Genomic DNA, 16,959 nt, shown 5'->3' with positions numbered 1-16,959 from the left:
GCACATATGTTCCTATAATATTTAAAATCTCAAATTTAGGGCATCATAAATGTTTCTCGCATTTGAAGTGTGTTACGTAGGCACTGTCTTAAACGTGGTATTTGGCTGCAGGCTATTTGTCCCTCTAACTGATTTATAAATTTCTCTTGATAATTCTTTCTGACGTTACAGTTCACCAATTCTCTTCCTGTAGTTTTTATATGAACCCTGAATACACAGAAAGAAAACTTGGGCCATTTTCCTACTCAGGCTCGAAGGTGGCGTTTAGGGGCTGTCCTTTTGAGATTCAAGGTTCTTGGCTCCAAACAGGAAAGTTCTGTACGTTTGGACCTCATGAAATAAGGGTGAGCAAGGGTTACTGCAGATGTGAAAGGGGAGTCTAGGTCCAATTTTAAATATTCACAAATGTTGTCGGGGGAAAGGAGATAAAATGAGTTCTATCTACTAGGATGTTAAGCTCCTCAGAGGTCACTAATGAAGATCAAGCAAGCACGTTCCACACTTTAGAAAGAAAATATATTATTGGCCCTTCCACATTTGATAAGATGAGGCAGAGAAACAGTGAGAGAGAGAGAGAGAGAGAGATTTACAGGGACTGCATCAACCGCATTTCCCCTGTAGCACTGCAGTGCCTACAAGACTGACGAGGGGACCACTTCTACAACAAAGAGAAGTGAGGATACCAGATGGAGGAAGGATCTGAGGAGAAACCTAGAAAAACTTGATTCTCTGTCCCCTCTGCTCACATTTCAATTTATATGACAGAATGTATTGCATTGCAACTGAGTCGTTTGCATTTCCCAATAGATAGCAAGCTCCTGGAAGGCAGGCATCGTGTTCTTGCACTTCATGTTCCAACACCTGTCACCATACTCAAACCATGGAAGACATGCAGTATGTATGTTTGTTGAAGAACTTAATAAAAGAATTCAACAAACACTTGTCAAACCCCTTCTTATAAATCCTACTTAAAAAAAGAAAAAGAAAAGAAAAGAATACAGTATCTTACCTGGTGACTGCTGGTTTCAGACACTTTGACATCCAAAGACCCTGCCAGGACAGCATACCAGTTTGTTCCAATATCACCCTGGCGAAATACTGAAAAAGAAACAGTAAGGTAAATATACCAAATATAAGCTGGTTTTACCATATGACCACTAGTCATTGTAAGCATGTAAACATGTAATTCTGGCCAATGAAACAGGAAGTCTACTGGGAGACTTCTGAAAACAGATACAAGAAGAAATAGACCTTCAGCAGAATAGCTTTGTATTGTCATGTGATGGGGTTCAGGGTAGATTACTCTAAAATATTCCAAAGTGGCATATTGATCATTTTGAATCAAAGTTACTTGAGAAACAGCCAGTGCAAGGACACTCTGACCCTCCTCTCTGACCCCTAGGAAACAGGAAGTAAGTCTCCCATGCGAAAGGAACGCTTGCTGCACCAAGAGGTAGATATCATTATCACAAGACATAGAGAATTCCCGACTGAGAAGCTATATAAGCAAACTCTGCTTATTTCTTCACTACTTAGTACCTAAGTCTAAGTTTCTTTGTCTTGTTGGTTTTCCACAAACGTACTGTTTCTTTATCTAAAAAGCACATAAACAGCCTGTCTTGGTCACTTCTTAGGTCCCGTAAGTATGAGACCACCATAATGTATGAAATTTAATTTGATATTTTTTCTCCCATTAATCTGTCTTATGTCAGTTTATTAGCCCAGTCAAAAGAACCATGAGGGGTAGGTGGGAATTTTCCCCTCCCAACACATGTAATGCCTCTAATTGCTATAGCTGTCTTAGAATCACTTGGGTCAAGTCTGAGAGCAAAAGCCAACACCTGAGGATGCACAACAAAACATATACAAAAACAAAATGGGAGAGAAATGTGACCTTGGTAATGTCTTCAAGTCATTTAATTAAGAACTCTGAAGCCATTCTATCTCAAGACTTCTTGAATGAGTAATAGATTTTCCCCTCCTTTAGAAGTAATAGATATCTGAGCCAGTGAGATGGGAGCTTTCTGTTACTGCATCATAAAAGTTTCCCAACAGATGGAAAAGCATTATTTTTTAATAAGAAAATAATTTTTTTGGTAATGCAGCTGCCACCCTCTTTTTTTTTTTTAAGATTTTATTTATTTATTTGAAAGAGAGAGATCACAAGTAGGCAGAGAGGCAGGCAGAGAGAGAGAGAGGAGGAAGCAGACTCCCTGCTGAGCAGAGAGCCCGATGCAGGACTCGATCCCAGGACCCTGAGATCATGACCTGAGCCGAAGGCAGCAGCTGCCACCCTCTTGTTTTCTTTCCCTGCCCCTTATTTCCACCTGAAATAAATATCACTCAGGCTAATTCAAGACATTACTATTAACGTTCATTAAGAGTCCTTTATCTTTATTTAATATCCTACAAATTCACATATTCCTTGGGGTAAAGAAAATAACTGTTTGAAAAAAATAAATAAATAACTATTTGAGTTTCTAAGGATTTAGCTGAATATATGAATCAGTACATCCTTCCAGTTCCATCTTCCAGGCTATGCTGGAAGAACACTTACATGCTGTGAACAAAGTCAAGGAAATAGCCTACATGGAACTGAATAAACAAAGTAAAGGGAAATTTCAACCTAATACTTTAGGTTGAAGCTCAAACATTTGGCACATAAATACTCCATGTACTATCTATCCCCATGGGATAACTACAAATGATCACAAACCATACACGAAAATACACCCCTAGAGCCGCATTTCTTACGTGTTATTCCTTTTTCCAGATTCTCATAATAACCACATAAACAAATCTGATGAAGGAGATTTGGGTGAAATTTCTCAAAAGCTTTAACTTCTTTCAGCCTTGTGAAGATTATATCCACATCTTCACTGGATCGTTCCAATGGTCTATAAAGGGGAGAAAAGGCAGAAAAAGCTGTATCAATAAGGATTTACTTCAGTCAACATGCATTATGTTAATTAGACCCAAATTTATGCAGCCATCCCAATTGCAAGTATTTCACTGCAAACATTTATACACCTATCCCCATCACAGGTATTTCCAGGCTTTTGTCAACCATTCATCTTAAGTCACAATTATTTCAGATGGTCTGATACTCTGATTTATAGTAAGGAATGCATATTTGGTCTCAAGTCAGATTTGATCAAACAAATCAAACAGACACACAGCTCCTAAAACTCTTGTGATTTCCTATATAGAAGCCATAGGGGCATCTTTTGTTACTGTAGTTGATCTTTTGTCCTTAGTTCCTGAAGTGTTTCAGAGACATAAAGGTAGAATGGGTGTCTTGCTATTCATAAAAAGATCCTCTCTTTACAACTGCATTTATGTTACTAAGGTAATTTTTGGAAAACTCCTAGGTAACCTAAGGATGGAGGCTTGTTGTCAAGGGAACCAACCATATGATTAGAGGGTTAGAACTTTCAGCCCCTCTTCCTAACCTCTGGGGAGAAGTCTGGAGATTGAGTCAATCACTGAAGGCCTATGATTTAATCAACTATGCCTATATAATGAAGCCTCCATAAAAATTCCTCAACTGTGGGGTTCAGAGAACTTGCAGTTGGTAAACATGTAAAGATTTGGGGAGCATGGCATGCTGCCAAAGAGCATGAAAACTCTGTGCTCCATCCCATACCTTGCCCTGTGCATCTCTTCAGTCTGGCTGTTCCAAAATTATATCCTTTTATTAAAACAAAAAATTTGCAATCTAGTAAACTGCTGTCTGTGAGCCACTCTAACAAATTAAACCTGAGGAAGGGGTGGTTAGGAATCTCTTTGATTCACAGCCCACTGATCAGAAGCACAGGTGACAATCTGGATTTGTGATTGGCATCTGAAGTGTGTCCAATGGGACAGTCTTGTGGGACTGAGCCCATAACCTGTGGGATCTGATGTTATCGCTAGGTAGACTGTGTCAGAATGGAATGGAATTGAGTTGAGTTGAACTATAAAAGATCCAGTGTCTCAGAATTGCTTGGTGTGGAAAACTCACAGGTCAGTGTCAGAGTGTTGGGTTACCACAGTAGTGGAGAGAGTGAAGGAAACATAGGTGGAGTGTTTCCTCTGCAGATGGCTAAAGCAGGAATCAGCCTCCAAGTAATGAGTTCAAGTACAGTTCAAGCTTTTGGGTGTTGCTTAACCCATTAAAAGCACCCCAATGTGATAAAATATATGAAAATTTATGTAATACTTAACATTGAAGTCACAAACACAAATGCCTGAAGTGGTCAATCAGATAAATCAAGTGGGCAAAAAGAAGCAAATATAAGGGGAGGAGGGTCTCTCTTACATGAAAACAATGGTAAAAGCACAAAGACAAATAAAAGCTGATACTGAGCCCCAATGTGGGCAATACCAGAGGGAATGGTGGGGAGCAGAGTTAACTGCAAAGATGGAATTGTATAAAATGAGCAGGGTTTTCCTTATTACTGCTTTTCTGTGGAAACATGGGCCCAGATGCTGTCGTATCTTCCAATCATTTAAGGAAAGATATCTAGATCTTTGTTTACATTTCTTAAACATTGTGTAGTTCACACATATAGTATCTATGGACTAGATCCAACCTGTTGCTCGCGATTTTGTATTCTCTGGATTAAGATGAACCAAAGAACCAAACAAATATGGGATAGTTTTGCAGATTATATAAACTGTTTCCTTTCTTTCCTTTGCTCAGTTTTCCAAGTCTATTTCTTCAATATGCTTTGCAGGATCATATGGTGTTCCTTGACAGATATTTCACAGTACACAGAAATATCCAGTCTCATGTGCTCCAGAGCCTTCTGGGATCAGAATAAATGAGCTGGTCAAGGATGTGACTGAGACAGTAATTCTCACTAAATACCCATGTGCTTCCCTGAATTTACCATCTTCCCTTGCAGTTATGTTGGAGTCATGCTGTGGCTAGTGGGCTGTGAACAAAACTAGAATATATCACTTCTGAGATGAGATTATTAAAAGCCATGGGATGTCTTCTGTGTCAGCCACAACTTTGCAGTGTTATGGGTTGAATTGCATCCCCTTTATAAAACATGTTCAAGTCCTAACATCTGATACCTGTGAGTGTGACCTTATTTGGAAATAAGATCTTTGGAGATATAATCAACTTAATATGAGGTCATACTGATTGGGGTGGGCCATAATCTAAGAACTGCTGTTCTTATGAAAAGAAGGAAATTGAGACACGGAGACATGGGGAAGATGGCCATGTGAAGGTAGAGGCAGAGATAAAAATGATGCATCTATAAACCAACAGATTCCAAGGACTGATGGCAACTACCAGAAGCTAGAAAGAAGCAAGGAAGCATTCTCCTCTAGAACCTTCAGAACATGGCCCTGACACTTTGATCTTGGACATTTGGTCTCCCAAACTGTGAGAGAATATATTTCTATTTTTTAAAAAGATTTTTAAAAATTTATTTATTTGACAGACAGAGATTACAAGTAGGCAGAGAGGCAGGCATAGAGAGAGGGGGAGGCAGGCTTCCCTCTGAGCAGAGAGCCTGATGTGGGGCTCAATCCCAGGACCCTGGGATCATGACCTGAGCTGAAGGCAGAGGCTTTAACCCACTGAGCCTCCCAGGTGCCCCTATATTTCTATTTTCTAAACCCATCTGGCTTATGGTATCTTGTTTGAGAGTCTTAGGAAATTAATACAGAAGACCTGTGTTTCAGATGCTATAGCCCCAAGATGGAGACTGTGCAAGTGACAAATACAACTCCATTGTGTGAAACTACTGAGATTTGGGGTGTGTGTATGTGTGTTGGGTTGGCGGATTGTTACCACAGTGTCACTAACACAGAGATCAGGACTGGATGTGCCAGGGTCCCAAGAACTTGGGACATTGTAGGAGGAGGACAGATCCCACCATGAGAAAGGACCATTTCTGGAGGACATGAGCAGATAACCTGTCACTAAAAGGAAGACCTGAACTCATGAAAGCTTACTTAAGAGGCTTTTCACCTACCTCCATGACACTTTCAGGTCCAAGAAAATTAGACTCAAAGAGTATGCCTACAACTAGCCTCCCAATAACCTCTACTGAAAGGACTTGGATCCTGTTCCCCAGGGAGGAGGAGGAGAAATCCTGACACATTATTGTCCAGTTCATGAGATAGCCAAGTTCCTGGAAGAAGTGCTATGTTTTCAGGCTTCACCAGGGAAGGTATAGCAGCACAGCAGGACCAGTGCCTCCTTAGGACCAGTGCCTCCTTCTACCTATTGGCCCTTTGTGAGGGCTTTATCAACTCCCTACCAAAAGGTATGATCCCAAAGTGAAGGGGCTTTGAAGCAGGGGCTAGAACGTCAGCAGTTAATCAAGGGGGTACAAATGACTTTCAGCAAGTTCCTTGTGTGTCCAGTAAGAATGCATTTCCCATGCAGTAAGGGCAACAGCAACCGGCAGAGGCATCCCCTGGTGAGGAGTCATGCCAGCAGGGCATACTTCATGGGAAGCAGTGTTGGCACCAGCAGGGAGTCACACCCAGTCACAGCAAGCAGCTGTGTGCCCTCCACAGGCTGCTGCCAAAGCAGCACTGGCACTAGCCTGCAGGCCCAAAGCAATGACAGCATTCAAACAACCACGGGAGGAACACAAGAATCAGATGAGCTGGAAATGGACGTGGCATTGGTAGGGTGGATTCCACTTAGTTACAGAGGAGAAAAGACAAGTGGAGATCAGAATCTATCTTCTGTTAAGAAGAAAACAAGCATCCCATTCTGTGCATTCTCCCTAGAATGTGGCCTCATATCAGGAAGGCAGACCAGGACAGGAAAGCACATTTTGGGGCCAACATCCCTCAGAAGAAATAGAAAGCAGCAGAAGAAAAACTTAGGTACTTTCATACAGTCCAAAACAAGCACAAAAGAACTTCAAGATTCATAACCAGATTGTGTAAGGTCAAGTGACCAAAGACACTTGAAAAGACAAACTTAATTTGAAATAACCAGAACAGCTTTGAAACCTCTCTTCCTGATACTTTCTTTAAGCTGCCCCAAATTAGGTCCTAATGATGTCATCCACTGTTTACACATTTAAGCCTCAAAAACAATGAAAAGCAATGTTTTATCTGTCATTGCTTTTACTGGGTACTTCGTGGAATGCAGAAAACTGCATTCAGCTATGAACTAACATCTTTACTATTCCACTTCTGTAATCTACCACTGGTGGGAATCCTTCTGTTGTCCCTCTTCTCTTGTGAATCCATAATTTCCTAATGCCACATGGATTCTCCTCTCTGCAGAGGTCATGCTTGGCACTTCTTTACAGATCTAACAGTACCCAGTAGAGGGTCATGCCTGCAACAAGTCGTTGGTGTGTGGTGGTGTTATAGGGTGATCTCAAACTAACTCTTCTTCTCTCCTACATTTGCTACTGCACATGCACTCCTCTTCGCATGCATGGGGCTACTCATCCTCACCCCCACACATCCAGGTAATTCTACCAGCTCAATGCCTTTCAAATCCATCCCCCTCTCTGAGCATCTTCTGCTACTGCCCCAGCTGAGTGTGCATGAAGGGCACATGGAGCTGGTGCTGGGTGGGACATGAAGCTGAACAACATGGCAGCCCCTTCCTAGGAGGCTGGAGAGCTTGGTTCCATCTAGTAGCCAGGACAGGTATTTTAAGAAGGATAATGGCGGGGTTGGATGTGCATTTGAAAAGATCATCTTGACAAGTCAAGGCAGATGTGAGGGAGTAAAGACCAGCAGGTAAGAGATCAGTTAGGAAGCTCTTGCTTTTAAAATGATGATGTGGGCTTCTCTAATTATAACTCACTCTAGGATGGTTTCCATTTCCTTAATAACTGTGTACAGCTGGTCCCCCAAGTAGAACTAAGTATAAGCTCCAAGTTCAAGAAGTTCTTTTGCTTAGCCTGGCATGTGACACCCAGAGCCCAGTCTTTTTAAATCTTAAAAAACAAAAAACAAAAAAACAACAAAAAAAAACCATACACACCTCACTTTTGAAAAATGTTCAAATAAGAGTCATTTACAGAAGAAGACAGTGTGGTAGACAGGAATGTAGGGTGACCCCTCGTGACCTACATCCTTGTACAATCCCCCTGAGTGTGGGCAGGAGCTGTAATTAGCTTGTGGTCAACAGAGCATGGCAAAAGTGTAAAGCTCTCACTCCCGTGATTCTGTTATGATAAATGGCAAAAGTAAAGAGATTTTGCAAATATAATGAAGCTCTCTAATCAGTGGGAGATTTTTCCCATTGGGCCTGACGGAATCAAGTGGATCATTTGAAAGAGGGTGGAGGAAGTGGGGGCTTCTTTTGCTGGTGGCTTGCAGGAAGGAAGCAGCCATGTTGGAGGAGAATGGCAAGGTGAAGAATATGGGAGGACGCTGGCTGGCAGCCAGCAAGAAAACAGGGAACTCCACCCTACAGCTGCAAGGAACTGAATTCTAGCAACAATATGTGTGCGTAAAAGATGTCCCCAAGCCCTGGAAAGAACACCACCAAGTCAGCACCTTGATTTCAGCCTTTAAGACCCTGAGCAGAGGATTCAGTTAAGCATGTCCTGGATCCTGCCCCGTGGAAATGGCCAGATAATAATAAAAGTATGCTGTTCTGAGCCACTAAGTTTGTGCGTTCCACCGCAATAAAGAAACAATGCAGATAGGAAGTTATTTTCTCACTTTGATTCATTTCCTTAAGCCCAGTTTAGGGTTCACTTCCTTCATGGAGCTCTTCCTTACAACCTTGTCTCTCTTCTCTGAAATCCAATAGATAACATTGCTTCTTGGCCTCTTATTTCATGATGTTAATAGTTCACATTTTATGCATGTAAATTTTGTCTTCTTGGAGATACTGTAATTCATTTATTCATTCACTTGGGATATACTATTTGGTTCTCATCTTTTATAAACCACTGATCCACTGTTTTCCTACTTAGCTTTGGTATTTTTCTTCTGTGGTTCTTTGATTCTTCCAGAATGAATTTCAATCTGTCATTGAAAACTTCCTAAATCCAATGGCAAGGTGAGACAGATGTTAACCCATCTAAGTTAGCAAAAGGCACAACTAAAAATATTTCTATTAAAATGTAATTATGTTAAGTACTGATAAATTATAAAGGTTAATAATGTCTATTTAGCAGTATCAAAAAATATCATTTTCCTTAGAATGTATTTATGATCTTGAGAGGAGTGGTTTTAACATAAAACATTTTATTACATCTAACTTTCAAATTAATGGCATTCAAATAAATAAGACTTCACAATGCAGTATGAATTATCAAAACCTATGGAATTTTAAATGACTCTCCACCAAACACATCCTTTTATGTTTGCACATTTGCTTATTGCTTTCCTACTGTATATTAGATACCTTTCCCTGGAAGAACAAGTGTAACCAAGATACAACCCTATCCGCAAGAAGCTCACAATCCACTGGGGGAGGGAGTCATGTAACCAAAATTGGAATACTGTATGGTAAGTACTGTAATGAGGGTGCCCATTATATTCTGATCTGGACCTTATTTTATGGCACAGAAAAGGCACACCTGGGAACTACTGAAGTTGGGCGTGCAAGGGATAGTAAATGTTCTGGATTCCCAGTGCTGCCTGCGTTCATTAGGCAGTGTGAAAGCTTAATATGCTCTTGAATATTAATACAGTCAATTTAGGATTATCTAGGCACTAATTAAAGCACAAAATAATAACACATAGACATTTGAGAAAAAATGTGCAATAACCATAAAATCAGCAAAAACATCTCCCCTTAAATGACTTCTATTGTTTGGCAATGTGATAATCAATATTGGTAAACCCCTTGTCATGTGGAAGGCCAACTCCTTGTCAATCTGCTAAGTAAAACCCTCAGTGCTAACACTTGCAGAAGGTCTGGGAGACCTCCAGGAGAGCAGATTCCAACACCCAGCAATCAGAATGGTGGGCGTGCAAAGTGTGGGAAGAGAGGAGGGAATGGGTGAGACACACGCAGAACTGCTCTCTACCCAGCTGCCTTCCCACTCTCATAAGCAGAAGGCTCAGCCAAGAAACACTAATGTACTTGAGTAGTATTGTCATCTTGTGGGAATGTATGGTATGCTTTCTTTCCTCAAATACTTTACTTGCATTTTTTTTTTAAATTTCCAGATGTTTTGTGAAAATCAGTACATGTATTTCAGAACATTGGGTGTAATGTTAAATTCATTTGCATTAAAATGACTTCGTTGTTGGTTTTGACTCATTTTGTTTTAACAGTAACTTTGGGTTATAAAGAGCAGGTCCTCTCTCCTAATAAACTGTTAAATCCAAGATAACACCAAAATATTATAATTTTATAAATTATAAAATGCTGCAGAAGCTATCATTATTATTAGTATCATCATCTTCATCATTATCATTATTAGTCTCAAAGACCTTTAAAAAAAGTATTTAATGAAAACAAGGAATAAAGTACTTAAAAACATGTACTATTATTCTCATATGCCTTTTGAAGCCTTTATAGATAGATGTGCATGTGTGTTTTTCTTTTTCTCTCTTATTATAACAACCATAGGATCTCAAACACCTTGTGATTGACAATCTTATCTTTTTGTAACACAATTTACTTTCCAAAGGGCTTTGAAAATTTTCATCATCACAGCCCCGTCAGATGAAGCAGGTATTATGAACGGTATTTTACCAGCAAAAACATTTGAGATGGAGGTGAGATGAGTATTAGTATACTAAAATCATGTGTATTTATACTGCTGATGATAACACGGATATATCAAAAGTCTTGGAAACTCAAGATGTTTACCACTCATCATGTTATAATTTTAATTATATGATTATTAACCACTTAGAATACTGAAAGGTTTACTCTTTACTAATTACAAATTTCACTGACAATGTCAACAAAATTCAGAAAGAAGTTGTTGAAAATACATTCAATCTGCAAATATTTACTTAGTATATGAGAGGAGAATAAGGCGCTCAAGGCATTGACCCCTGCCCCAAGGAAGTTAAAATTGAATTAGGAAGATTTGTACACATACATCAATTACCAAGGTGAAACGTGATAAGAAACACAATTAAAATAGGAAAGAAGGGAATGGGAATTCTGAAGAGGAACATCACTTAAGAAGTGATAGCTTGAAAAGACATCATTGAAGGACAAAAGCTCTACAAAGACTTAATGCAGGCATTATTGTATATTCTTCCTAAAATCAGTCCTTTCCTAAATTTGTCTTTTTATGACTACAGACCCATCACTGTTCATTTAGTCCTAAAAATGTAGTGTATAGCTACAGCTCCTCTCCCTGGAGATCGGCTGAATGACTCTTCTCCCTGTGAGTTTCTTACTCACCAACCCCTCACACACACACAACAACACACACACACACAACACACACACACACACAACACACACACACACAGAGGCACATACACGCAGGGACACAAACATACAGAGATGCATACACACAGAGATACACACACACAAATGTGCACATACACATACATAAACACACACATACATGCTTACAAGGATTGTTTGTTGACCAAATTTACTTAGACTTCTGAATCTTTTCTTAGGTCCATCTGTGCCCTTCCTTATGAAATGCAGTTTTAGTAAGAACCCTGCTAAGTTCATGGAACAACAGAACCTCCCACCCTCCATATCTGACTACTTTGACATAGGCTCTGGTTTCTCATCCTGCCACATCCCCCAGGTGATATCTGATCAACCTTGTCTTCAGCAAGAATCCTGTTAGGTCAGTTTGGCCCAATCCCCCCCTTACACCTGATGTTTCCTCTTAGTTATGTTCTACCCCCTGACTACCCCCTGCCCCGCTTCTTGTATCCTGAGCTATACTCAGAGTAGAACCTAATCTCTCACTCCAACTGTAAAATCCTATTGTCCTGTATAGAGTCTGCTTACCATCTTTAACAAGTACCCGTGAAAATGTCTTTTTCTTTAAACACACACACACACACACACACACACACACGCACACACCCCTTGACTCAATCAATGGCCGAAATCCTCTGTAGGCTCCTGATTCAGCCCGTGTTCAGGGTGACTCTCAAACAAATCCCCTTGATGGATCCTGAGACCCAGGAGCAACTACAGCTTTTTATCCTCACAGCTAAGACTGACTGTCACAAGGCACACCAAGACCTCTGTGACCCTTCCAAAATATGGCCCGCACATCCGCCGTCAGGGAGCAGAGCACGTGAAGTCTGCATATTCCTGGCCTTCGTGCTTCCCTGGCTAGAAATCAGGCCTGCTTGCTTTTATGTCTTTATGAAAGAATAAAGTGAAAACTGCCCCCTTGGTGTCCCAAAGAAGAGAGTTGTGCCTGCAGGTCTCTCTGGACTACCATTTTGGCCCTAGCAGAGAAAGAGGAGGGGTCAGAATACCGCCACCTCGCTTTCACAGACGACCACGCTGTCATCTGTCCCATGGTGTGAGATGCCAGGTCTGGGGCCCGGGACTATTCAGACAGTTGAAAGAGCCTGCCTTCAGGCAGAGGGCAGAGACAGCCCCGCTAACATCTGAATAATGCCCACCCTGCTGCTGTTAGTGAGAAGGGAAAGAGAGAAACCTTTTAGATGAGGCTCAGTGTGCTTATTACAATTAAATGAAATTTGTCTTATTACAATTAAAATGAAAATATAAAATCAAAGTACAGGCTTGTCCACTTGTAACAGACCCTTTTAAAACATTTTCTCTGATGGTACCTGAGCATCTAAACTCAGTACAGGATCTTCATGCTGGGCCCAAGTCTCTCTACAACACACCCCCAGCCGGAGGTCCAGGACCCCAGCCAAATTGCCTACTGGACCCCAAAAAGCACATAAAGTTTTCATAATTTTCCCTAAGCAATACACCTGCTCTACCAGCATTAAGTTAAAAATAATTTCTTTTGGCTACTTAAATTTTTTAAATGGCTTCTAGCATGACTCAGATAACTAATGCTTCTTTAAAATACTTTCCAGGTAAGTTTGAACTGATGACTTTTTTTCTTCTATGTAATTGTCACCATAATAAGCAGGGCTCTCAAAAATCACTCCACATACCTAATGCTATACTCAAATTTGAGACAACTCTGTTCAGAAAACTGCCACTGGTATAATTAAATATTTGGAGAGGTCTCGGGGCTTTGGGTCATGAGGTTAGAAAATAGGAATCTCTTGAATCAGAGCCTTCTGATAAACTTCCTATCTTAGTGCTCTCTATTTCTGGGCAACTAGAAGGACACCCTTGAAGCAGAAAGAAAGGAAGAATATGGAGGATGGGGTCAGAGGCTAGGAGGACTTTAGTTTACCTAAGAAGAATGATTCTCAATCTTTCATCGCTCCCAACCGGCCTGAGGCACAGGATACAAAGCCCAGGAGAAGCAATGGAGAGAAGCACATTTTTAGCAGGGAGGTTTTGTTTTGTTTTGTTTTTAAAGATTTAGCAGGGAGGGTTTTTTTAAAGATTTTTTTTAAAGATTTATTTATTTATTTATTTATTTATTTGAGAGGCAGAGAGAAAGAGACAGAGAGCATAAGTAGGGAGGACTGGGAGAAGGAAGCTCCCTAACAATCAGGGAGCCCAAGGAAGGGGCTCAATCCCAGTATCCTAACCTGAGTGGAAGGCAGATGCCTAACCAACTGGGCCGCTCAGGCGTTGCCTCCCCACTTTTAAAATATTTTATTTAGCAGGGAGTTTTGAAAACACCTCCCCTTGCTGGGTCAGCTGTTTGGAAATCTCTGGCTTTAAAAGAGAAGTGGGTATGGTACTACAATAGTGAATAGTCTGGCCCCCAAGCTTGATACCTCTTTCCTTTGAAACCTCCTCTTCAACTACTCCCCTTAAATCTCTTCTCCAGACCCACAGGTGTGTGTTTTTCCTGCACCTTGAAGGCCATGGGCCACCTCAGAGCTTTTGCAATGGCTATTCCTTCTGCCAGGTTGCTCTGTCCCCAGATCCTGGTGTGACTCACCTCTCACCTACTGCCAGCCTGAGTACCAATTCTCTTCTCAGTGAGTCGGCCCTGGCTGCCCACCTTAACTCAGCTCTCTTGGCAGTTCCTGACCCACTTTCTTTTTTTTCTATAATACCTGACCCAAGATTCTTTTTTTTCTATAGCACTGGACACTTCCTAACATAGTATTTATAGTAACAAAAATTATTTATTTGGGTGATTGTCTCCACTAGAATGTAAGCTCCAGGAAGGCAGGGGTTTTTTTCTGCTTTGATTACTGCTATAGCTCCAGTACCTTGAACAGTATCTAGTATAGAGTAGCTGCCCAATGAACATTGCTGAAAAATAAATATACTTTTGTGCTTTTTGTATTTGTACATGTGAGTGGATTATTATTAAAAGTTAATACTATTTTAAAGGTAATAAGATCACTTTTTGGATAAGAAACTATCTGTTTCACAAAGCTTTTGCTGTTTTCTACCACACTTAGCAGATCAGAGTAAAAATAAGTCCTCAGACTGCTGGTGTTCTCAGTGAAAGAAAACACAAAGAACCACTTCAATAACAGCCTATGTACACACGAAGATTTCTTAGAGGATCCATTTATATTTTTCTTCATGTGAGCCCCTGCTAATTTTCATGACCAATTAAGGAAACCTAAATATTCACAAATGTAATATTACTCAGCCTTTTCTGAAGGTAAAAACTACATGGGAAATGGAAATAAGGCAGTTCTCAAGCTATATCCCAGAAACAAAGAGAACAGATATCATTTTCAAGCAAGATGCTCTCAGAGAAGTCCACTGAATTAGGCCCAAATTCAAAATTGTTCTAAACTAGAATACACAATATAGCACCAACAACTCAAGGGCATTTATTATTCTTGCATGGAGAAACTCAGGCTGTTGTGGTACCTAATATCTCCTGCCCCACAATACTTGTAATGGATATAAGTATATTTAAATTAGGAGAAGTGGGCCTATATTTTACTTTAATTGATATATAGTAGATAGAAATTAAAAAACTGGTATGTAGACCCATTGGATGAAGACAGGTCTCTACATCGGTGATGAGATTCTGAAGGCTTAAGTGGTCAGTTCTCATAAGGAAGACTAGATAACAGAATTCCAGGGGTTTCAGCAAAGAACTCAAGACAGAACAAAGAACTTAGCATGTCAAGGTAGATACGTACCATTTTGACCTAAAACTAACAGGGTTTTTTTGTCTTTGTTTTTGTTTTTTAAAGATTTTATTTATTTATTTGACAGACAGAGATCACAAGTAGGCAGAGAGGCAGGCAGAGAGAGAAGGGGAAGCAGGCTCCTCACTGAGCAGAGAGCCTGATATGGGGCTTGATCCCAGGACCCCAGGATCATGACCGGAGCTGAAGGCAGAGGCTTTAACCCACTGAGCCACCCAGGTGCCCCAAACTAACGGGTTTTAAGACAACAAAGAAAGCCCTGTAGGTGTCTTTATTTATTTGTTTTATTTATTTATTTATTTGAGAGAGAGAGCATGAACAGGGTGAAAGGCAGAGGGAGAAGAAGACTCCCAGCTGAGCAGAAAGCCTGATGCAGGGGCGCCTGGGTGGCTCAGTGGGTTGGGCCGCTGCCTTCGGCTCAGGTCATGATCCCAGGGTCCTGGGATCGAGCCCCACATCGGGCTCTCTGCTCAGCGGGGAGCCTGCTTCCTCCTCTCTCTCTGCCTGCCTCACTGCCTGCTTGTCATCTCTCTCTGTCAAAAAAAAAAAAAAAAAATCTTAAAAAAAAAAAAAAAAAAAAAAAGAAAGCCTGATGCAGGGCTCGATTCTGGAAGCCTGGGATTGTGACCTGGGCCAAAGGCAGATGCTTAACTGACTGAGCCACCCAGGCGCCCCACTCTATAGGTGTCTTTAGTTCACTAGCAAAATCATCTCTATATTTGATGCTATAGATGAGTCATTTCATGATAAAGAATGACAATTTATACTTTTAAAAATAAAATAAATGTCTTATTTGTTTAAAAAAAAAAACAACTGTCTCAATATAAAAAGAAGAGTAACTGGTGCCAGACTAACCTTCCCACAGTAAACAACATAATGTTTAATGTTAAAAAAAAAGACATGAAGCAACGGTTTTCAGGTATTGGGATAATGGTAACACATGACTATGATACCAGAAAGAAGGGGAATACAAATGGTAATCCAAAAAATAACTCTGGGGTTTTGCGTGAGTCACTTTCTGGAATACAGGCAAAGAAAGAGAACCCAGTTAGAGCATGGCAGTCTCATGCGGCTGGTGGGGCAACAATCAGAATTGATGGATGCTGATGTGGCTGGAATCTGCAGTGCAGTAAACCAAAGAGAAGGGAGCTGTTCATAGAAAGAGCTCCAAAATTCAGCATAGGGGTCTTCTTGAGTCATTAACTGCAAATGTGCAGGTCAATACTCATGGAGAGGCCTGGTAGACAATAGTTCCTAGGTAGTAGAAGCCAAATGGGGATATTGGAGGTTACACAGTGCTGAGAGATAGCAGCTCTGGCCAGCTAGGGTAGACAGATCTCACTGATCAGCCTGGACATTCAACTGAGACTCCAAAAAAGCCATTCTAGCCCAAGATCTAGACCAACAAGGCTCAAAAATAAGCTTTAATAAAAGGCTTTAAATAAAGTAACGAATCTGAGACTTTCAGTATCAGAGCTCATAATCTCCAACATACAATCAGACATCACTACACGCAAAGAAACAAACCAAAAAAGTAACTCATAAGCAGAAAACATCAAGAGAAACAGACCCAGAGATGACCCAGACATGGTGAAAATAACAAACAAGGACTTTGAAACAACCATTATAAATATGAAAGGAGGAAAAAAATTCACTGAATGGGCTTAAGAGTATATTGGGCACTGCAGAAAAACAAAACGGTGAATCTTAAGGCAGGCTGTAGAAACTATCCCAATTAAAGCACGGAGAGAAAAAAGGATAAAAAGTAATAAATGGAGATTCACTGAACTGTGGAAAAATATTAAGAGTTTAACCTGCATGTAATTGAAGTTTCAGAAA

The 16,959-nt window shown here is 40.5% G+C and overlaps 1 protein-coding gene across 3 annotated transcripts in view; it reads right to left on the bottom strand.

The window, feature by feature from the left end:
• RAPGEF4 (Rap guanine nucleotide exchange factor 4) overlaps positions 1-16,959 on the bottom strand; it is a 288,407-nt gene that overhangs the window by 229,893 nt on the left and 41,555 nt on the right. For all 3 annotated transcript variants that reach the window (XM_059394172.1, XM_059394171.1, XM_059394173.1), the window contains 2 exons: positions 2,755-2,897; positions 1,010-1,098 (listed from right to left, as the gene is read on the bottom strand). In XM_059394172.1, the coding sequence (XP_059250155.1) occupies positions 1,010-1,098; positions 2,755-2,897 (232 nt within the window). The remainder of the gene's footprint in view (positions 1-1,009; positions 1,099-2,754; positions 2,898-16,959) is intronic.

Source organism: Mustela nigripes, chromosome 3 (assembly GCF_022355385.1).
Source record: "Mustela nigripes isolate SB6536 chromosome 3, MUSNIG.SB6536, whole genome shotgun sequence".
In the NCBI taxonomy this organism is placed as follows: domain Eukaryota; kingdom Metazoa; phylum Chordata; class Mammalia; order Carnivora; family Mustelidae; genus Mustela; species Mustela nigripes.
Note: the sequence above shows the minus strand (reverse complement) of the source record. Positions and strands in the feature narration are given on the sequence as shown.